At 46.4% G+C, this 23421-nt stretch overlaps 1 protein-coding gene across 1 annotated transcript in view; it reads right to left on the bottom strand.

Moving 5' to 3' along the window:
- The window catches only part of MIS12 (MIS12 kinetochore complex component), a 51903-nt gene that overhangs the window by 4578 nt on the left and 23904 nt on the right, over nt 1-23421 (bottom strand). The window contains exon 2 of the mRNA XM_032615263.1: nt 21287-21372. Coding sequence (XP_032471154.1) covers nt 21287-21372 — 86 coding nt within the window. The remainder of the gene's footprint in view (nt 1-21286; nt 21373-23421) is intronic.

Below are 23421 nucleotides of genomic sequence, written 5' to 3'. Positions count from 1 at the left end.
CAGGACCACGGAGCTGCAGGGACATCAGCCACAGCTTATCCTCCAAGATAGGGATGGAGGAAGGACACAAGGAAAGAGACAAGAACTTTGGAGTCAAACAGACCTGAATTCATTTCCCAACTCTCTCTCTCTCACTAGCTCAGTGACTTTGGGCAGGACACATAACTCCTCAAGGGCCTCAGTTTCCTCATACCTAAAATGGGACAGTAATAGTAACTATCTCATTAAAATATTAAAGATTACATATGAAAATGCACATAAAGTGCATTTAGCAGAATCTGGCCTTAGAAAGCACTCAAAAACTGCGAGCCATTGGAATGTGCACAGCACTTAGTTTCGAAATTCTCTCTTCCCACTTTCTGCTTGATCTTCACAGCGATTCTGTGAGGAAGCTGAGTATATATTTTGCCCCCAGTTTTAGACGGGGATACTGGTCAATCCTGTACCTGAGATCACACAGCGTTAGTGATGGGGCCCGGGCTGAAATCTATCCATGGCTGCTGTAAATTATGTGATCACGTTTCCCCTTCTCAGGGCACTTCTTCCCTCCCCCCAAGCCCTGAGCCCTCCCTCCACCCATCACCGGCTGAAAGGGATCAAGAGAGATGAAATCCCAAGGCGCTCATCATTTAATTCATTTTAGGTGATATGAAAGAAAGCCGCTTTGAGGGATAAAGTGGCAGAGCTTTTTGCCACCATTTTCCTTGAGAAAGGTTTCCACAGAGAAAGCTCCATGTGTTTCCGAAAGGCCTGCCCCCAGCTCCCACACCGGGGAGCTGCTATGTACCACTAGAGCAAGAGAAATAAATCCGCTTCCAGTCTGCTTCTCCGCAGCGGAGACCAGGAAGGACCCGCTGCCGCAGCCCCCCTTGGAGGCTGTATGAGAATGTACAAGGCAGGATTAAGTGTGTTTGTGGGAAGAAGGTAGAAAGGCAGCTGCTCTCATGGTCAAAGGGGGTCTTGTGTGTGCTCTAGGGAAGCTAGTGCCACTAAGGGAAGTTCCTCTACCTGCACCAGCAGCTGGAGAGTCCCTGCTGAGTGGCTGCTCAAGGAAAACCACTGCCAGCCATCTCTGTTCCCCAATGAGGAACGGAGGCCTGGACCTACCATTCTTGTCAGTTCTGTAGAGAGCTGCCTACTCCTGGGTCTATAGGAGGGCAGCTGGGCTCTCAGTCTGGCAGAAGGAAGGAAAGAGACAGAGATAGAGTTAGAGAAAGAAAAAAACCGAGTGAAAGGCAAAGAAACAGAGAGAGTTAGAAAGAAAAAACAAAAGGCAGTGAGGGACAGAGACAGAAGACAGACAAACAGAGGTAGAGTATGAGTCATAAAGACAGACCAAGAGACATACACAGAGAAAGAGAGACAGAGGTAGAGACTGAGAGAGACAAAGATTAAGACTGGGAGAGACAGCAGGACTTCCCTGGCAGTCCAGTGGTTAAGACTCTGCGCTTCCACTGTAGGGAGCGTGGGTTCAATCCCTGGTCGGGGAACTAAGATCCCGCATGCCACGTGTGGCCAAAAAAAAAAAAAAAAAACTGGGAGAGATGGAGATGGAGGTGAGGGTGGGGATGGAGGTGGAGATGGAGATGTGGGGGGTAGGTCACATAGAATGAGGACTTGGATAGAATTTTAAATCTTAGGTTTAAGCCCCAGTTCTTAATTAAACATCACAAATAAGAGCTAGCATTTATTGAGGACTTAAACTATGGGCCAGACACTAAGTTAAGCACTTCCAAGCATCACAGCCTTTGATCTTCACAACAATAAGATGAGTACTGAAATTGTCCCGGCTTTTCAGATGAGGAAACAAACCACCCAACTGGGATTCCACGTTCAAGGACAGTCTCACGTCAACACTCTGCGATAGAACTAGGGTCTTGTCTCATGAGAGCCATGCGTGGTTTTTGACTACTACCGTTGAAAATGCCTTCTACATCCTTAATGTATCTATGAAGCAGCTGGCTTTACAGAAAAGTCAGGTTCATCTTCCCCTACTCTACTTAGCTAAACAAGTCCTAAAAACACCAAGATTGTTCCTGCCTCAGGACCTTTGCACTTGCTGTTCTTCTTGCCTAGAACTCTGTTCCCCAGGGCTTCATTAACAAAACTCCTTCATAGCATTTCATACTGTTTCAGTAACACCACTCAAAATTCCAGTATCACTACTTCGCTCTTGGAGTACCTATGCACAATCATTCTATATCCCCTCACCAGGATTATCTTATTTGTTTATTGTTTTCTGTGTCTCCCATTAGAAGGTGGAGACTCTGTTCATATTTGTGTTTCTAGCTCCTAGAGGAAGACACTCAATTAATATTGCTGGGGGCTTCCCTGGTGGCGCAGTGGTTGAGAGTCTGCCTGCCGATGCAGGAGACACGGGTTCGTGCCCCGGTCCGGCAAGATCCCACATGCTGCGGAGCGGCTGGGCCCGTGAGCCACTGCCGCTGAGCCTGCGCGTCCGGAGCCTGTGCTCTGCAACGGGAGAGGCCACAGCAGTGAGAGGCCCGCGTACCGCAAAAAAACAATTAATTAATTAATATTGTTGGGGTTTTAGGGGTTTGGGGCAGAGGCGGGGCAGGGTTGGCCACGCTGCACAGCTTGAGGAAATCTCAGTTTCCTGACCAGGGATTGAACCCAGGCCTCTTCAGTGAAAGCACCAGTCCTAACCACTAGACCACCAGGGAACTCCGAATATTGTTTTAAGGAAAGTTGAATGAATGAACTGTTCTTTCTGGAACCAAAGACTATCGATCAGATGTTGCCTAGGAGCTAAGAGTTTTAAGCTAGAAGCTAAGCAAACGGTACTCCTGATTTCATCCAAGACCCATGCTGGAGGCCACATGGGAGATGAATGGGATCTTCTATATTTTATTATAGAACGTGAACACTGGAAGGACCATCAGAAGTCACATGATGGAGAAATCACAACGTCTCCATCAAGCAGGCATCCCTAGTGGATGCTGTGGTGAATCCACTATATCCCACTAGTGATGTTGCACTGCCCAGCTCCCCCGCTTCAGGCCCAAGGCATTCATCTCCCCAGCTTCCAGGAATGTTGGCGGTTGATGACCCTCAGATGAGTTGTTCTCCTGGAATTGCCCTCAGCTGAAGAGAGCAGCCTTATACAAGGTCACCCCTGCCTCCCCAGGGGATAACTGCATCCAATGACTGGTCAGTGTAAGGTTCCCAATGGTCAGCTCCCTTGCCTCAATCCAGGACAGTGCTAAAGGGCCATCCCCGCTCCAAGGCTCCCTATGGGGTCAGCTGAAGCCTCATCACAGCTCATCACAGCTCAGCTCTTCTCTGTGCCCAGTCACACTTCCTTTGCCTCTCCCCCCAGATACTGATGACAAGGACACTCCCTTTAAACTTCCGACATTCATGAATTCATCTCAGAGTCATGTCCCAGGGTATCCGGCCCAAGGCTCCACAGCTGCTCATGCATCCCATGCCATCTTTGGGCAACAAGGAGAAAGCTCTTCCTCAGACTGACTAAAATATTCTTCCCTTTGGTGTCCTCCCACCAACAGGTACCAGTACCTTCTCTCAGGACCACACAAGTCAAATCCCTCTCCTTCCAAGTAGCCTCTCAGATATTTGAAATTGGACATCATCATCATCGATTAACTAGACGAGAGCAATCCTTTCACAATGTATACATGTATCAAATCATCACAATGTACATTTTAAATATCTTACGAGTTTGTCAGTTGCATCTCAGTAAAGCTGATCAAAATGAAAGAAATTAGCCATCATTTTCCTGAAAGCCTCCCGCTACCCTCTCCAGGCTTATCGACCCCACTTCTTTCATCTGTTCTGCACTGAGCACCCACATCTTCCTGCCTGCTCTTACAAATTCCCCATACCCTCAGTGAAGTGTGTGAGCCACAAAAAGAGAAACTCTGTGCCGTGTCTGTGGAACACCCTTTCCCTCCCACCACAAGCACACAGCAATGCCACATTGATGCTAGAGGCCAGAACACCCCCGAGCTTGGATACACACGGAGTTTCTCCTCCATCTTGGTTCCTTCTTCTAAAACCTGAGTTATTTCCTTAGGAAAATGGCCAACGTAGGCAGACCACCTCCCAAGTTGTGTACAATCACTGATGATTCTTTCCATCAGAGACTTTTCTCTTTTGTTCTAAACTACAAATTTTGGCCAAAAAGCATCTGGTTTGTATGTCACCCCACAGGGGTAATAGCCAAGAATCTCACCATTAGCAAAGACAATTTTTTTTTCTATCTCTGGCTTTGGTTGAGTCTCACATCTAATGGATGTTGCACAGTTGGAGGGCTAACAACACATTGTAAAATAGGCTATTGTCTTTAAGAGGGAAAAAAAATCTCATATTAACGGGCAATACACATAGGACTATGCCTACAGTTTTTAAAAGATTATGAGCAAGCCAAATGTCTTCTGGTATTCATAAAGAAAAGATAATGTTTTGTCATCACCACATGATGTGCCCCACATCAAGACGCGGTGTCTTTTATCTGGATGTGTGGAAGGGAAAGGCAGTGTGATGTATTTTGTCAGTGCTGTTATCTCCTCTGGAGAGAATACTGAAACGCTGTTGACGATGGAGCATCCATAATGCTGCAGAGAACTTCTTCTGAAGCGCTCACTCTCTCAGTGTTGTGCCGTCTAACTCGGGGATCCGGGCTATACGTCAGTACCACGGTAATGCGGTGATCAGCTCTGTGTCCCGCTTCAGCTAATACAACAGGCTTGGAGAGGCCCCGTCTCCAGGTAGATCTGGGGCTGGTACTTGCACATGCTGAGCGGATGTCTATTTCAGAAGGCAGAACGTTGTCTGAAGGACACAACACTGTACACTAGGTGGCTGTCTATATGTTTGAAGATAAAGAGCTCATCATTTTTGCCACAGAGAAAAAGATGGCTGTACAGGTGGGATATAATGAATTCCCAATCAAAGCATACCTGTACTGATCAAGAGACAAATAGGGAATTAAAACCACAGAAGGAGTCTGGGAATTATACACTTTAAGACACCCGCTCAGGCCATTACCCTCCTCTCCATATTGTGGAGAGATGCACGAGTGTAGAATAAATCATTAATATGAACGTAGAGTTTGAACTCTGGTTGGATGCCATGGGTTCAGGATGGACCTGAGGACGAAGTAGTACATCATCAAGGGAGGAGCTTGTCAGATTTAAAAGCCTTGTGCTGGGCTTCCCTGGTGGCGCAGTGGTTGAGAGTCCGCCTGCCGATGCAGGGGACGCAGGTTCGTGCCCTGGTCCGGGAAGATCCCACATGCCGCGGAGCGGCTGGGCCCATGAGCCATGGCCGCTTAGCCTGCGCGTCCGGAGCCTGTGCTGCACAATGGGAGAGGCCACAACAGTGAGAGGCCCGCGTACCGCAAAAAAAAAAAAAAAAAAAAAAAAAAAAAAGGAAAAATAAATAAATAAATAAATAAAAGCCTTGTGCTATGCAGGAGTGACATTCAAAATGGTTAACTAAGGAGTTCCCTGGTGACCTAGTGGTTAGGATTCTGGGCTCTCACTGCCGTGGCCCGGGTTCAATCCCTGGTCAGGGAACTGAGATCCCACAAGCGGCGCGGTGCGGCCAAAAAAAAAGTTAACTAGCATGGCACAGGCACCAACCATTCAGAAGCAGCACTGACCTTAATAACCCATCCAGGTAAACAGGTACTGAGAGCCAGGCCTGCACATGTTCACGCACAGCCTAGGTGAAGGGCAGTGAGCTCTGCTGAGCTATACAGCCTGGCTGCTTGGCACTCCTGGCACCTTTAGCCCACGTAAGTTGCGACTTTACTCTGAAGACCTATATTGGAGAAGGCTCTGGAAAAATCCCCCGGGATCTTCAGCTCCCCTGCACCTGCCGCCCTTTAACAATGCTTTCTCCCTTTGGTTACCTAACCATCCCCAGTTTACTGAGACGCCTATAAGCCTTAAATTAAGAGCAGACTGATGCAGCCTCATCGTGACGCACCAGTCAATTTAGACCCCAAGCTCTGCTGGAGATGAAAGAGCATGTTTGGGTTTTAGTAACAGAATTTTAAAAGATTGGTCGGTTACATGTGCACGGTTACCCAGCCCCTGAATACCTGGCTGCTCTCGGTAAGAGCTACGACTGGATAGCCTGATACCTCAGAAGTCGCGTTCAGAAAGTAGTTACAGAAACTGGAAATAACCATTGATTTCCCTCTCACACAAAAGAAGCCCCAAGATGGGCAGTAGAAAGTTTTCCACAGTAATTAGGAGTTAAGATCTTCAATCTTTCTGCTCCACTATCCTTAGACCATGACCTCCATCCTCAAGGCCACTCATGACCCAGGATGTCTGCTGGAGCTTTAGCCATACGTGAGTTCCAGGCAGAAATCAGGCAGAAGGAGAGGAAAGAGGGAGAAGTTACATGAACACTCTTTCCCTCCATTAACACACTGTCTCCGAAGCTCTACTCACCCACTTCTCTTCCCAATCAACTGGGCACCACTAGCTGCCAACAAGCTTAGTCCTTTAGTTAGTTTAGACCCATTGTACATGGAATAGAATTGGGGTTCTGCTATGAAGGACAAAGAGGGGGATGGATATAAGCAGTCCTTGATTTGCCCCATGTGAGAAAGTTCCATGAGGAATTCCCCGGTGGTCCAATGGTTAGGACTCCACGCTTTCACTGCCATGGGCCTGGGTTCAATCCCCGGTCAGGGAACTAAGATCCTGGGGCCAAAAAAAAAAAAAAAAGTTCTGTGACTCTCTGGGGCCATCTAAAGTGACAAATGATCCCCACCACCACAATGCCTACCTCTATTGTTGCCAAGCTGAGGCTCCTGGAAGAATCCCAGATCCTCCTGTGAGCACACAAGGCACCCCAGTTCCTCCAGGGCCCACAGGCTGCCAGAAAGATGTCTACCCCTCTGGGGGGTGGTGAAAAGCTATAACCCTTTATTACCTTTGAGCCTAGATCTTCCCTCCTCCCTCTCTCACTTCCTCCTCCTGGCACAAGGTGACACTAATGCTTGGGGACCTGAGCTTTCCACGGAAAGGTGAGAAGAAGTTACTGCTCTTCACTCCACCTTGAAGGAGGGAAATTAGCCTTGAATCAAGCTAAGAAGACCTCAGGGAGACGACAACAAACCAGGGGTTGGGATGGGGGTCCATGCTAGGTGTCTAGACAAATGTCAGCATCACCTGGAAGTGGTGGCTACCATTTTCCATCCCAGGGAGCTCTCAGGATTTACACCAAGGAATGAGGGTGAACCCAGTGCACAGGTGGTGGTATTAGATGTCCTTCCTGGGGAAGCTGGGGACAGAGTCAGGAATGGTTCGTGCCTTCAAAGAAATTACATCACAATGAATGTGTATTGATAGCTAGGTCAAAACGTAAGAAAGGGGTCAGATGCTGACCTGGGAAGGAGGGGACCAGAGGAAGGAGGCATCCTTCTAGTTTACAGGCTCGGAGAAGACTAACTCTTTTTGAGAATGAGGATGATTGGATGTGGAAGATGGGCAGCACCCTTTGCCATGTTAATGCAAGTGAGCAAAGGCTAGGAAAACAAACACTGCTGGCCTTGTGTTTCGAATCTTGACCCTGTCCTCTCCCCTTCCTCTTCCTTTTCTCTCATCCCTGAATTTCCTCACTGCTTCCTAAGGAGGATGGGAGGAAGGCCTCCTCTAGGCTGGCATGACAATCTTGGACTGATGGTTCTGCAAGCAAGGACTGCCTGGTGCCCCTCAACCACAGCCTGGCCCACCCCTTGGACTCTGTCCACAAATCACTGGCACTCAACACAATGTTTTGGACACATCGATGGGCGAACAAAGAAGCAATTGAAAGGGGGCCACCAGAGCAGCTGAACTTGCTCTTTGAGGGATGTTCTCTATGCAAGGAAGCACCTAGCTACAAAATGGACTTGTTTCAGATCCACCCAGGACTATGTCTCAAAGGGGAAAGAGACCCGTAAAATATGTTTGTGCTGTAAAACGAATGATCTGGATGTCAATTACCTAGAAACAAGCCTCTAATGTGAACAATCAGAAGTGAGGAAAAATCGATACACTTCTTCTCATCGTGTAGAAAGGGAAAACAAGCTTCATTTTACTCCAGGCCCAGTGAGAAAAGAGCAAATTAATGGTTCCTGTCGGGGGCTCCTGTGCTACCTCTCTGCCCAGGGCCTGGCTCAGGAAGGAGCCAGTTGGATGGGTTCGAAGAGTTCTAATTTCAGGCCTGAAATCCCCACACACGCACATCATGTAGAGGTATACATGTGTGTCCTCGTGTGCCTTGTACATAGACATACATGAACACCATGCCTGTTCACCAGACATGCCTGAACACCAGAAAACTCAGGACGGTCCCTATACCCCAGAGCCTGCTGAAATTATCCAAACTAGCCAATCCTAAATCTCCTGCTTACTTTGTCTTGCCTGTCCCTTCCCAGAAACCACAATAAAGACTCTTATCCACTTTATTCCCTCTGCCTCTAAGGCAACACTGGTGCTTCCCCATGTGACCCTGCATGGCATGGCATGGCCCCTCCTCTTCTGAACTGTGAGTAACAGACTATCTTTTCTTTTTTTTTTTTTTTTTTTTTTGTTTTTTGTTTTTTGTTTTTCTTGCGCTCTTTTTTTTTTTTTTTAAACATCTTTATTGGGGTATAATTGCTTTACAATGGTGTGTTAGTTTCTGCTTTATAACAAAGTGAATCAGCTATACATATACATATGTTCCCATATGTCTTCCCTCTTGCGTCTCCCTCCCTCCCACTCCCACTCTCCCAGACTATCTTTTCAATGGTAACTAACTCCTGATCTGTCAGTTGGCCTCACCATACCTGAATAATAAACTGCATTTTATGTGATTATTATATCATAGGGTTATTATAAGTATTACATGAGATAATACATGCAAAGTGATTCCTAGAGTACCTATCAGCCAGCTATTATGCAACCCACAAAGTCTTACATACAAAGCCCTAAATTTGGTCTTCTCCCCAAGGCTGTGTTGTAACGGCCACACTTTTGATTTGGTGAAAATCATTTTATTTTCCAACCTGGCAATCTCTGGGCTCTCTACAGTCCCTTGAAATTCTGCTTGCAAACTGACCAATTCCTTTTTGAACTTATCTCTTTCAAATGCATTTAGCAGCAGCCAGGTCATACTTCCAACATCTTGCCTGAAAACCTCTTTACCAAACTTGACAAATGCTTTAGGCAGATTTTTCTACCTTGTAGGTTATTGCAAGTGACAGCTTTACCAAATGTTTCACTATGAAATAACACGAGTGCTATTTTACCAACCTCCTAAAACACTTTCCTCACTATGTCTCAAAGCCACATATTTCAGGGTTTTGTTATAGGAGGATTCCACTTTAGGAACCAATGTCTGTATCAGTTAGCTATTGCTGCATAACAACCATAAAATCTCAGGGTCATATGACAACAAGCACACATTTCTCACTCACTTTTCTCTGGACTGGAGATTGAGGAGAAAGGAAGATGTGCTAAACAATAATTTAATGTACCACACATGGTGAGGACATAGTGAACTTTCAGTAAATGTCAGCCATTATTAGCTATTATGCCAGCTCCTAATACAGTGACTGTTAAATAATAAATATGTAGAAGAACTGGCTTCTGGCCCCAATTCCATCATTGCCACACTGTAGGGCCTCAGGAAAACCACTTAGCCTTGGCTTCCTCATCTGAAAAGTGGGGTTAGCAGGACTGGAGTGTCAAATATCTGTAAGAACAGTCCCCAGACCTCCTGCAGGGTCTGGGGCAGATTCATGAATAGGTCAAGCCACTCTTTTCCTCTGAGCCTGAATTTGAATTCAAAATTGCTCTCCAGAAGATGGCCACCACCAAAATGATCTGAAGTTGGTTCACCAGATGAATGATTTTTGTCACCTGCACTAGAATCGCTCCGATGGAGCAAGATGTGACATTGGTAATCATCCAGTTCAATCCCTTCATTCTGCAAATGCAGAAATTAAGACCAAGAGAGAAAAGCAACATGCCCGAGGGCACATAACTTGTTAGTGGAAGACCACGCCCAGACCCAGACTGGTGTCCTTTCCCACCACTTAGCCAGAAAGGGATGACACCAGACCTCAAATCCAGGTTCTCCAAATCCAAGAAGGTCCTCTCCACTAGGATCCCTCACAGAGACAGGACTGAGGGAGGTGATTCCGTTGAGTGAGAAGACAGGAGGTTCCCATTGTCCGGTGGGGGTAGAGAGCCCTAAAAAAGGTGTAACCCTTTGACTGCCTTTTCTATAAAACTCACGGTCTTTGTTCACACAGTGTCTTTATTTATAGTCTTCAGAATCACCATATCAAAATATGAAAACATTTAGGTTACATGCTACAGAAAGTCTGGACAGCAGAGTAGGTAAGAGTTCAGACTAGAGTGGGATCACCTGGATCTGAATCCTGACTCCACCCCTTATCAGCTGTATGATGTTGGGCAAGTTACAAGTCACTTAGTAATTGGTGCCTCAGTCTCCTCATCTGTAAAATGGGAATACTAACAGTTGTTACTTCAGAAGGGTTGTGAGATGCTGTGTAATATATCTATATAGATATATATGACTTAGAACCATGCCTGGCACATAGTAGAACTATATAAACATTAGGTATTTGCAATCTCTATTTTATTACCTTGAAATTGTGGAAAATGCACCAATTCGGAAAGCTATGCTCAGTGCAGCCCTGCTCCCACCCAGCAGCATTCTGTCACCTCACTGCCTAAATGAACTTTAAGGTCCCTCAGTCACCTCCAAAACACCATGATTTCTTGCATCTTATGGACATAGGTGGTGAGAGCAATCCCTGGGGTTCTTGATCCATTCGATGAGAAACTTTTGGACTCAGTTTTCAAAATGGGCTCCCATATTTTTTGAACTTGCTTTTAGCAGGAAGAAGTTACTGAGTCAAAAGTCTCAGAGTGCTTTTCCGTTGGTTTGTGTGACTCATTTAGAGCAATGGTGATACATGAGGGAAGGTTGTAGAAGCTGGAGAAAGGCAGCAAATTCCTGCTGCAGGTGGAGAAGGGAGAGCAAGACACCATTGTTTGCAATGGATTGCTGGAGGAAATGCTCCTTGCTTGTGAGTCATTTGTAATTAACTCAACCTGGGATGAAAAATGTTGCGTATATGAAAATGTTCTACTACCCGTGTCATAATAAATCGTTAGCATATGCTGTGGTGATGAAGATTGTTATTAATGACTTTGGGGAGGAAAAGGTTGTGGGAAATATTGGATGTAGAGGGAAGACACATTTCCTGCTCAACTCCTGCCTGCATGGCTGGCCCAGCACTGGAGATTTAGAGTACGGCAAAAGGACCTGATCTGGTTTATTCGAGCTCATGGGAACTCTCCTCCCAGGATGGGGAGGTCCGGAGCTCACCTGTGCCCCTCCCACAGAGAATCTACATCCAGACTTCCTTTACCTGAACTAAATCCCCAGTCCTTGGAGATCCGGGGCCTCGCTCCTTTTCTGCGCACTTGAAGGGTATTTGGGCGTAACTGTCAGGCTCAGCCAGGAGGAGCCACAGTACGATGGGTAATGCAGTAATGGAGAGCACAGCGGGTAAGCATGGGCTTTGAGGTCAGCCAGGACCAGGTTTGCCGGCAGCTTTAGCACACGTTAGTGATGTGGTATGGTTTTTAGCAAATGGTCCTCAGTTTCCTCGTCTCTAAAATGGGCGAACCCCAGCACTTTTTGAGGATTAATTGAAATACATAAAACACTTAGTCCGATTCTCGGCTGGTAGTAATAAGCCCCCACATGTTTACGATGGTGAAGCTTCAAACTCCTCACCATGAGGGTCTCCATATTCAGATGCTCCATCTCCCACTACTGTCACCTTTGGCGCACCTGCTCTCTCCATGAGGCAGTGTCGCTGAGCGTTTCAGAGCATGAACCTAGGGTCCCACAACCCTGCCTCCCAGCCCTGCTTCTCCTCTCACTTTGTGAATATGAACGTGGTACCTAATCCTCTGACTGCCGTTGTCCCATGTATAGAATGGGGGTGATAGCAGATCTACCGCTTCTGTACTGTTGTGGGGACTGAGACGAGGGCTGTAAAGCCTCAGCACGGCACCTGGCACACGGGACTCTCTCCCTCAGCGCTAGGTGTTATTACTCTGCCAGATGCTGCCAGGCAGGAGGGCTGGAGTAGAAAGTGGCCGCTGTCCCCAGGAATTCACCATCTAAGCCTCTGTGCTGTCAGGAGGCGTCTTCATCCAGGCTCACTCTGCCCAGCACGGAAGTGACTTGATGCTACAGATCTCTGCGATTCAGCACTCCTTTCTCTACTCCTCTCCTCCTCTCTCACTGCCATCCTGCCAATCCCTGGTTCCCTCAGGCCTGGGAGCCAGAGAGAATTAGGCTCAAATCTACACTTACTCACTGTGGGACCTTGGGCAAGTTGCTTAACCTCTCTGATCCTGTTTTCTCACCTGCATCTCTAAGGATTAAATGAGACAATGCATACAACATGCCTAGTCCAGAGCCGGGCACTGATGAAAAGTTAAACAGATAGTAAGGTCCCTTGATCCTTATTTGCAGTCCTAAATGCTAACCCTTTTCTCCCTGCCTAATGGGCTTAACTAACCCTTCTCTCCAAATTTCCTCCAATATGTCCAATTTAGCCCCTGTTGTATCGAAATCAAACTATCCTACATCCTGCACTGTCTCTACAACCACCTTTTCCTTTTGCATGCTTTGTAGAAATAAATCGTGGCTCTTTCCCAACATCACGTCCCCTCGCTGTGGTATATTGTTGCATTTATGGCTCCAAATTTGCTCACTCCTTCTTGTATCCACCCCACTGAGTTTTCTTCCCCCCACCTGATCCTGAACTCGACATGTGACTTGTTCCGGTTAATGGAATAATTGCAAAAGTGAGGCAAGAGGACACTTGAAAAGTGTTTGTGCCCTGGGGCTTCTGCTCTTAGAACCCCGAGATACTTGATCTCTCAATGTCTCAGTTTTCTAATCTCTAAAATGGGGGGAGGGGTAGTAATGAGTAGGTGTCATAAGGATTAGAGAACATTTGAATAGCGCTCCCTGGGCATAGTCATCTTTAGTTCAAAATTGTGCTAAAAAGGCTTTATGTCCTTTGCCATCCTTTTCTGTGGGTTGCTGGTTTCATTTATACCATTTGAGCATTTCTATGGTGTAAAGTAGGGACCTAGCTTACTTTTGGATGAACATCTTTATCATGGACAAAGTTAGTTGGATATGTCTTTAATCCAGTAGTTATGAGTAAATTCAGTGCTGGTTAAGGTTGAGTAAACAGGTTTTCTTACGCTGTCAGTGAGAATATAATTGGCAACATATTTTGGTAACAATTTGTAAATATGTAATCAATTTTTAAATCTATCTATATAAATATAAATATATATATATCTCCCAAAATCCTGTGATCCCACCTCTAGAAAATGTGTATCTTACAAAAGCACCATGTTGTAACATTGTTTATAAAAACAAAGAAAAAGTGGAAATGATTTAAATGTCTGTCCGTATCTGAACGAATAAATCATAGTACCTCCATACAAATAAAATTCTACACCACCATTTTTAAAAGTGCCATATGTACAGGCTTGGAACGAAATCCACAACATATTGTAAAGTGAAAAGGGAATTTGCAGCACAATCTGTATAGTGTTAATACTCATTTTGGATTTTAAAAGCCATATATAATAAAAATAGCTAATGATTTATTGAATACGTATTCTTTGCCAGGCATTTATCTAAATATTTAATCCTTACAACAACCTGATGAGATGAGTACTCTTATACCATTTTTCAGAAAAAGAAACTGAGGCATCAGGAAGTTAAGTAATTTTCCCAGGGCTGTGAAGTTAGTAAGAGGTGGGGCCCAGAGTCCAGCCTGGCCGTCTGATCCCGGAGAGGCACCTTCAACCACTACTCAATGTGTCATAAGCATAAAAAAGTTCTCGAACTGGGAGAAGGAGGAGGGGCCCTTCTCCACCTGCTTTATCCACTTTTGTGTTGTTTGGATTTGTTACAATGAGCATGTAATTGAAAAATTAAAAATTTTATAAAAGCGCCCAACCATGTGGAATCCTTGCCTGGGATGGGAGCCAAGAGGGGATGGATGGAGGGAACCACAGACACTTTTCTCAGGCTGGGTTGAGCTCTAACCTGACTTTAAGGGACTTCGTGGTGGCCCAGGAGTTAAGAGTCTGCGCTCCCACTGCAGGGGGCACGGATTCAATCCCTAGTCAGGGAACTAAGAGCCTGCATGCCGCGTGGCAAAAAAAAAATTTTTAAAAAACGAACAAAAAAAAACCCCTGACTTTACGTGGACTTTTCTTTTTTTTAACATCTTTATTGGAGTAAAGCGCTTTACAGTGAGTGGTGTGTTAGTTTCTGCTGTATAACAAAGTGAATCAGCTATACATAAACATATGTTCCCATATCCCCTCCCTCTTGCATCTCCCTCCCACCCTCCCTATCCCACCCCTCTAGGTGGTCACAAAGCACCGAGCTGATCTCCCTGTGCTATGCGGCTGCTTCCCACTAGCTATCTGTTTTACGTTTGGTAGTGTATATATGTCCATGCCACTCTCTCGCTTTGTCACAGCTTAACCTTCCCCCTAACCATATATACACCTTCCTCATCAGCAAGGACGGATACGGGTTTGGAGGGACGAACTTCAGCATAAGACAATCTGAGTTCAATCCAACTAAGTGGACTTTGCCAAGCATCTTAACCTCTCTGAGCCTCCACTTCTCACTTGCAAAGTACTGACCACTACCACCTTTACAGGCTTGCCAGATTTGGGGGGCCAGAGAGAGCGTAAGAGGGGGTTGCCGGGACCGCTTCGTCCCACGCTCCCTGCAGCTGTGGCTCCTGGGAACCTGGCATAACCTAAGTTATGACAAAGTCTTTTGGCTGACGTCATCTGGGAAGGTTTTATTGTCCCATGGTGTCCACACGCAACTCTCGGGTTCAGACTCAATTCAGAAAGAAAGAGTTTCACAACAATACGATGAATTCAAAAGCCCAATGACTGCCCCAGTCTCCCCCTAATTTCAAGTCCCCACCCAGTCCAAAGAACAAAAGAAACAGGAAGAGAGATTTCTGTTCCCATCTTGCCCAATGATCTGGTCTCAGCCCTTGGTTTTCCAAGTCTGGTCTCATGTTTGGAAGAAGTGATTTATCTCAAGGTTCTCCCGGTGGGTCTGGGAACCACAAGGACAATCTGATGCAGAGCCAGGTTATGGAAAGAATAAATCCTCCACACTTAGGTCCTGCCTTTAGAAACACGGACTAGGGGCTGCATTAGTGAATGGGGGGCTGGGAGGTGGTCTGGCCCCTTTGAAGTCTCTGCTTCAGCTTTACTTTGGTATAACTTTAATATTAGTCCTTCAAATATTCCTCATTACTACCTGCTTGTATTGGGTTATCCAGATAATTGTTCTGGTTTCCACCACCCCACCCCCAGCCCCTAGCTGCATACTGACCTCAGAGCGAGAGTGTTCTCCATTTTGAAGGTCCTTGCAAAGTCTGCATGATGCTCTGTAATCTCCCAAGCAGCTTCGTTTATCACCATTGTGCATTCCTACAGATTCTCAGTTTAATGACACCCTTTCTGAAGCAGCAGTGATGGTGCCAAATGGCACTTGCATTTCCAGGAAAGCAGCCAAACTCATTAACTTAATAAAGGAATTGAGCTGTATACAGTTGCCTCCTTCACATCCATTCCCGAAAAACCCGCACTCTCACACCTCATCAGCAGCTATTAAACCTTCGCCTCCACCTGCAAAGCACTCGCCCCACTGAGTCACGGAAGGTCAGACCCACGTCGGCTGTGGAGGACAGAGCACTCTGTGCGCGAGATTGGGTGCCCATCTCAGAGCCTGGCCAGCCCTGACATTTCTCTCACTTCTGCCCCCATTGGAGTCCCACGGATCCTGGTCAGAGGCGGGGCCAGACCTAACCATCTGCTAGACTAGAGTCTCAGATGAACGACCACAAGCACCCGTGCAGTCTCCCTGCCTCAGTGTGAACTTTTGCAGTCAGCGTCATCTCTCGAAACCACAAATCTGAGTATATCACTCTTCTGCCACATTCCTTTCTCAGCTCCCCACTGCTCACAGGAGGACAGTCCCCAAACTCCTAGAGTAGCATCAGGCTTTCCAAGACACACTCCACCATCACTCACCTCTTCACTTCACAGGATCCCCATCACCACTCTGCCACGTAGCTCTCTACTCCACACTCCAGCTCCCAAGACTGGCCCTGCTCTCTCACTCACTTCAGGCCTTTGAGTACCACCCTCTGGATGCCCTTGACACCTTTCCACCCCTTCACTGCTTCCTCTTGTCCTGGAAAACTGAAACTCATCCTTCAAGACTCCACCCAGAAGTCCCTTCCTCCTGGAAGCTTTCCCTGACCTCCCAAGTTGGCCTTGGTGGATGCCTGGGTAGTTCTTCAAACTTCCGTAGCAATGGGCACACCACGCATGAGAATACTTACCACATGGAATCATGACCATCTTTTTTATTACCTGTCTCCACAACTAGAGCGTGAGTGAGGAACTATGTCACTTTCACCTCTGCGTTCCCACATACCTGGCCCGTGGAGGTCCCAAAAGTTTCTATCTTATAGCATGGTCATCTGTGTTGAGTTCCTGTCTTTGCTGGCATACTCTCTCCACAATGACCCTTGCGGAAATGGCCTTCTCTTTTCTGGTCTCCAGATCTCTTTTCCTCACCCTGTCTGTGCTCTTCCTCATTTCCCATCTCCTTGCCCAATAAGAGTCATGTTGACTTAAACTGAAGCTTTCAATATTTGCATTTCTCCACTCCAAGGGAAGCTTGCACCTGGTCCCATCCACTTGCTTCAAGTGTCCCATCTAACTCCTCTCCAGCCTCACTCTTCTCATCTCAATCCACACATCTTTAACTCCACCAGAAGTTGGAAGAGTCTCTTCACCTCCTGCCATCCTGCAAAGGAGTGTGGGAACCACCCATGGGGTCAGCCTTGGGGCCACCCAGCCCAGGTCCTGGCTCCAGTGGGGTCCCCTAAGATACGTTATCACTGTTCCACAGTGAGGATGGCCACATGACAGACTCATTCCCCTTAATAATCCTACACAGATCAATTGTTGAGTTCAGCCAGGCCTCTCAGGAAGGATTTTATATATCCTATCAACACCAGCTCTTGGCATAATGAATTCCAGAAGTTTACTACCCTCTGAATGTATTTCAAACAGTTTTCTTCTAAGTGTCGAGGCACAGAAGGAGATTAGCTTCCTGAAAGTAGTGGCTACATGTGGGTTGTGGTCTGGCACCACCACCCCTACCTCGTCCTTCCAGGATCTAAGATCCCCCTTCATAGGAACCAAAAGGCATGGAAAAATTGGTTCAGCCAAGGATCAGATCTCCAAGATCACCCAAAGGGAATCATAAGGCATATGACGACAGGGCACCACTCTGGCTCTTATATTGACCTCTAATGGCTGCCTTCCAGGAAAACTCTGGTCAAGGCAAGTGACCCCTGTGAGTAGAAGCAAGGACAGAGGCTAGTCCAGGAACCCCAGGGCTGAAGCTTCAGCTGGTCTCAGCAAGACTGCAATGGACAATCAAGAAAACTGAAACCATTCTAGTATCTCAAACACAGGGAATTTAATACAGATGATGGGCCACAATGGGGATGAAAGAGCTAAAAAGCCAAACAGGAATGATGAAGCAACCCCAAAATTAACAACAGCAGGAGGCCAGCGTCCTCCAAGGGCTGCAGGACACAGGGGGATGGTGGTGTTACCAAAACCCAGAAGCCAGGACCATCCAGGCCGAGCTAGGACCACAGCAGAGGCTGCCCAGCAGGAAGTGAGACCACGGAGAGAGGTATGTCCAGCAGGGATCTGGAACAGCCATGCAGATTCAGCCATGGCCAGAAATGCCCTCCTCTGCCCACAGCAGAGAGAAGCGGAAATGCCCTGACTTCTCCCTTCCCGCCAGGCTCCAATCTCCTGCCAAAAATAGAAGGCAGTGCCAAGGGGCCTGAGAAACAGCTGCAGGAGAAGGGCAGGCATGGATCTGAAAGCAAGGCACCAAGGGACAGACACACCCCAGTAGTTCATGTACCACCCCCTCTGTTCTCCGAGTTTCATTGCTTTCAATCGTGTCCCTTCTCAACTTCTGTCTGCCCTTCTAGACTGAAAAGGCTGTCCCCACAAGGCAGTCTCTGTGTCCATCCTGTGGGCTCAATTAATTTTACAATTCTCCAGATACTTATTATGTACCAAATATGTGCCAAGCACCCTGCAGGGCAGTGAGAGCAACGGAACACAGAAAGAAATAAGGTACAATTCCTGTTCTCAAGGAGCTCACGGTCTGAAGGAGGGGAGACAGACAAGAGCACAGCCCTCTATGATAGAAAATAATTTATGTGAGGCCTAAGAAGAAACGGTGCTTGGGACAATGCAAGAAGCCTTCCAGGAAGAAGTGACATCTGAACTGGTCCTTAGATGAGAATTTCACCAAGTAGGAGAAAGGCATCTCAGGTGGATGAAGAGTCTGACCCAAGGTGCCAAGTGGAGGATGGAACATGGTGGCTTGAGGGACAGTGACAAGATGAGGCTGGAGTGGGGAGCGCACGGGGAGAGGATACAGGTAAGACCTGAAGTGTGGACGGAGGTCAGAGGACCTGGAACGCCACACAGCAATGGGGAGCGATCAGAGGGGTTTATCCAGGGGTGTGGCATGAATAGGTTTGTGTTCTAGAAGGATGTCTCTGGCTGCCTATGTGGAGGATGAGTTGGAAGCAGTGAGACCAGAGGCAGGGAGTAGAGTTTTGAGACCTGATTATCACAGGAATCCAGAGAAGAAATGATGAGAAGCAGAGGGGATGGAGAGAAGGGGCAGATGCAGGCTATGGCTCAGGGGCAGATAAATGCGAAGGATGAAGGAGAGGCAGGTCACCTGACACAGAGCCTTTCAATGGGCCTCTGTAGCTTCAGCATTTTCCCAAGGTGGTGCAGAGACCAGAGTCCTGAGAGTGGGTGCCCCAGAGTTTGGAGAGAGAGAGGGGGGCCTGCCTTTGATGCCCAGTTCCCTGCCTGGCGGGGCCTGACCTTGGGGACGCTTTTTGCTGCTGACGCACTTTGGGCACTGATATCAGAGCTCTCTGCATCATACCAGAGCTTACAGGGTTTGAGCCATTTTCCTCTGAGATAGTGCAAAGCAACGTGGAAGAACCCAGAACCGGCTCCTTTAGTTAGTCCAGATGTGGGTAAACAAATACAAATAAGAAATCAACGGAAATAGGGATTCTTTCTCTTCTACCCCTCAGACAGTATTAATTGAGCCATTCCAGGGGGCTGAGCTTAGAGCCAGGTCTACATTTTCCACCCCTTCTGCACAGTCCTGCACAATTAGAAATCACGCATCTTTTACTGAGCACGTACTTCTGCCTGGAATTGTGCAGAACACTGTTAGAAATTGACCAAACACACTCCCTGCGAAATGAATTCACACGCTAAGCCCTTCACAGTCTGGTCCCAACTTGCTTCTCCAGCACCACCTCTTGCCACTTTCCCACCACACACCCTTCACTGTAGCGACATGGGAGGGACTGGAATTCAGAACTTAAAACTCCATAGAAATAGAGTCACAGACGTAGAAAACAGCTTACGGTTACCGGGAATAAGGCGGGGAGGGATAAACTGGGAGATTGGTATTGACATATACACACTACTATATATAAAATAGATAATTAATAAGGACCTACTGTATAGCACAGGGAACTCTACTTAATACTCTGTAATGGCCTATATGGGAAAAGAATCTAAAAAAGAGTGGATTATATGTATACGTATAACTGATTCACTTTGCTGTTCACCTGAAACTAACACAACATGGTAAATCAACTATACTCCAATAAAAATTTAAAACAAAAACAAAATGTATAAGATGAAAAAATAATCAAAACCAAATAACCTCAATAGATACAGATGAGGGCTGAGGCGTTTAACCCATTTGGCTTCATGCAGAGAGAACCACTCTTCTGGACCAAACTCAGCAGGACCCCTGGTGTCCACAAGAGGCACAGTTATACTGTCAAGGGAGTCCATAATTCAGCAAATATGTGTTAGCCACAGGTCTTGTGCAAGTTTTTTGGCAAAACCCTGAGGAAAAAGGCAAGAAGGTAAAGGACCAATTTGCTCAAGGAAGCCAAGTACTGGTAAAGCCCCAAGAAGCCAGGGACTAGCTTACTATTCATTCAGTCCTCTGTTCAACAAATATATATTGAGCTTCTAGTACATACAACTAATTCACTGTATTAGGTGCTGGAAGTATGGCTGTGTACAAGATAGACATAATCCCTGCCCTTGAAAAAGTAACAGTCCAGGGAGTAGATAGGCAAAATAAAAGATCAGTGGCTTCTCCCTGTAGGTCTTTTACCCCTGGAGTGATACACCTCCCTAGTCTGGGAGAAACACTGCAGATCAAAAGGCCTTGGTCTGACTGCTCCAGGCCATGCCTCCTTGAGAAAGTGCACCCACCTCATCCGCCCAGGATTCACTGGCCAGCGGGGCCCTGCCCTGTGATCTGACCAACAGTGATCAGAGTAGGAGCCCAGGAGATCCAGACAGGTCTCCCTGTCTTGGTACCACAGCCTCTTAAACTGCTCTTAATGCTTTCTCTCGTGGCTCTAAGAAGTCCTGTACAGTCTTATTTCTGTTGAACTATCACCACCTGATGGCCAAGGAAAATTTTGTCAGGAAAAGAGAGCCTTGAGTAATGGAGTTTAATGACAAGTTGACATAGCAGATTTGTAGTTTTCTAAGGAGGCTTAGCGAGGCCGTCACAAGGGGCCTCATCAATTCTCTACGCTTAGCCTCAGATGGCAGAGGATTTGGCCTGTTCTTAAAGGCTCCTAGAGGGGAATTCCACACTTACCTCCCATAACTTGTTCCTGCACTTAGCACCTCTCACTGGGCAGAAGTCCTACCCCAGAGCTCATCCCAGATCCTCCTGCCTCAGTTAAAGCCCCTTTGCTTTGATTGACATCCAAGGAGCTGGATACATACACTCAGAGGTCATCATCTAACCTCTGTATTTCCTAGCTCAAAGCCTCCAGGGGGAGGGAGGAAGTGACAGTCCACTTAGTGTAATGGACACAGGTGTGTTCTGAGAGGCTGAGGCCTCCCCCAGTGGTGAGGACCAGAATAAGCTAACCCGCATCCCAGCTGCCTTTTAAAAGCAGCCTTGGGAGTGATGAGCCAATAAGCTTGTTGGAGGTGAATACACTCACCCGTCACCTTTCAACACATCAGCGGAGGCAGCAGGTGGCACAGGGATAAGGACGTGGATTTTGGAGTCTCTCGGGTCTTGTCTCATCTGCAAAACAAGGACAATAACCCCCATCTTAGAAAATTGCTGGGATGATGAAGTGACCTGGCTCCGCAAAGTGCCTGGCGTGAAGCGGATCCCACTCAATAGATACTGTCATTGGCCTCACTCCCCACTCCCAGGACAGTCGTTAAAAACCTCAATTCAGGGGCTTCCCTGGTGGCGCAGCGGTTGAGAGTCCGCCTGCCGATGCAGGGGATGTGGGTTCGTGCCCTGGTCCGGGAAGATCCCACATGCCGCGGAGCGGCTGGGCCCGTGAGCCATGGCCGCTGAGCCTGCGCGTCCGGAGCCTGTGCTCCACAACGGGAGAGGCCGCAACAGTGAGAGATATAAAGTAAAACAGAATTGCATGAAGTTGCTACATATATCAAGCAAAGTTAAAATGGGGACAGGGAGGAGATAAAATGAAATGAAAAGTGAAGGTGGTACATGAAGCATGTGCTTTAACATTATATTTTGTATATGTTTTTAAGAGATGGACCAAATGCTTCACTTAAAAACTTCCCAGAGTGGGCTTCCCTGGTGGCACAGTAGTTGAGAATCCGCCTGCCGATGTAGGGGACATGGGTTCGTGCCCCGGTCTGGGAAGATCCCACATGCCGCGGAGCGGCTGGGCCCGTGAGCCATGGCCGCTGAGCCTGCGCGTCCGGAGCCTGTGCTCCGCAACGGGAGACGCCACAACAGTGAGAGGCCCGCGTACCGCAAAAAAAAAAAAAAAAACTTCCCAGAGGACAAACCAAAGAGGCACTATGGCCAGTTGCTAGATGAAGTGCTTGAAAGAGAAAAATAAGTGAGTTCCCAAGAAAAGCACATTTCTGAACCAAAATTTTAAAATATGTATTCCCTTCAATCCAGAAATTTCTTTTCTAGCAATCTATCCCTTAGAGGTACTCACAGGGGTGCACAAAAACATACATGTGTACAAAGCAAAATGCAAATGAAAACGAACTAAATTTCCATCACATTGGACTGATTAAATCAATTATTCCAAACCAACTACGAAACAGAAAAAGAATGACAGATCCATATGTCCTAATATGGAAGGAACTGCAAAACAGTTTAAGAGAAAAAGAATCAACTTGCAAACAAATTATGTCCTATATATGTAGTTTGTAGAGAAGTGTATCTTCACTCATGTCAAGATGCTAACACTGGTTACCCCTGGGGAGTAGATGAGATGATGGGGAAAGTTATAGGGACATTTTTACTTTTTAACTCTACATATGTCCACATTTTGTTTTTGTAATCTTAATAGTTTAACTTAAAGAAAAAGGGGGAAATGTCATTTCTGAAGTTACAGGTAATTAGATATCAGTATTATATCAATGTTAAATTTCCTGAATTTGATCGTCATACTATGGTTATATAAGAAAATGTCCTTTGCTTATTCTTAGCAGATACTTGCTGAAGTCGTTTGAGGTAAAAGGCCATGACATCTGCAACTTATTCATAAATAATCAGTTAAAAATAATTTTAAAATAAAATAATAGTAAGTGTACAGAGAGAGTTAGGAAGCCAATATGGCATAAAGTTAATCATTAGGGGAATCTAGCTAAAGGTTATAGGGGATTTCACTGTATTACTCTTGCAATTTTTCTGTAAGTTTGAAATGTTTTCAAAGTAAAAAGTGTCCCTAGAAAGTTATGCATGGTTTCTTATTCCTAGGGTGGAGACTTTGATGTGTCTTGCCTGGGTTCTATGAGGATCCCATTGTGGATTCTTTTACACGTGTAAGACAGGCACGAATCATCACCCTTGGCTGAGCCTTAAATACAGTTAAGTCAAATGAGGTTACTCAGAGTGAGAGAGTGTGTTCTTTGTAAATGATGTAAGTAGACTGTGTCCTTTGAAGAACTATGCCTGCAGGTTACCTTAGAGAAGTGGGTTGGATTTTTTTCCTAAATCTAAATCTGTAATAAGAATACTTTGTACCTATAGAGTATTGTTGGCTCTTTGAAGATGGCAATGGGGGTGTACAGTAAGTGCCCTACATACGAATGAGTTCAGTTCCAAGAGCGTGTTTGTAAGTCCAATTTG

This window comes from Phocoena sinus, chromosome 20 (genome assembly GCF_008692025.1).
Source record: "Phocoena sinus isolate mPhoSin1 chromosome 20, mPhoSin1.pri, whole genome shotgun sequence".
Classification (NCBI taxonomy): Eukaryota; Metazoa; Chordata; class Mammalia; order Artiodactyla; family Phocoenidae; genus Phocoena; species Phocoena sinus.
Note: the sequence above shows the minus strand (reverse complement) of the source record. Positions and strands in the feature narration are given on the sequence as shown.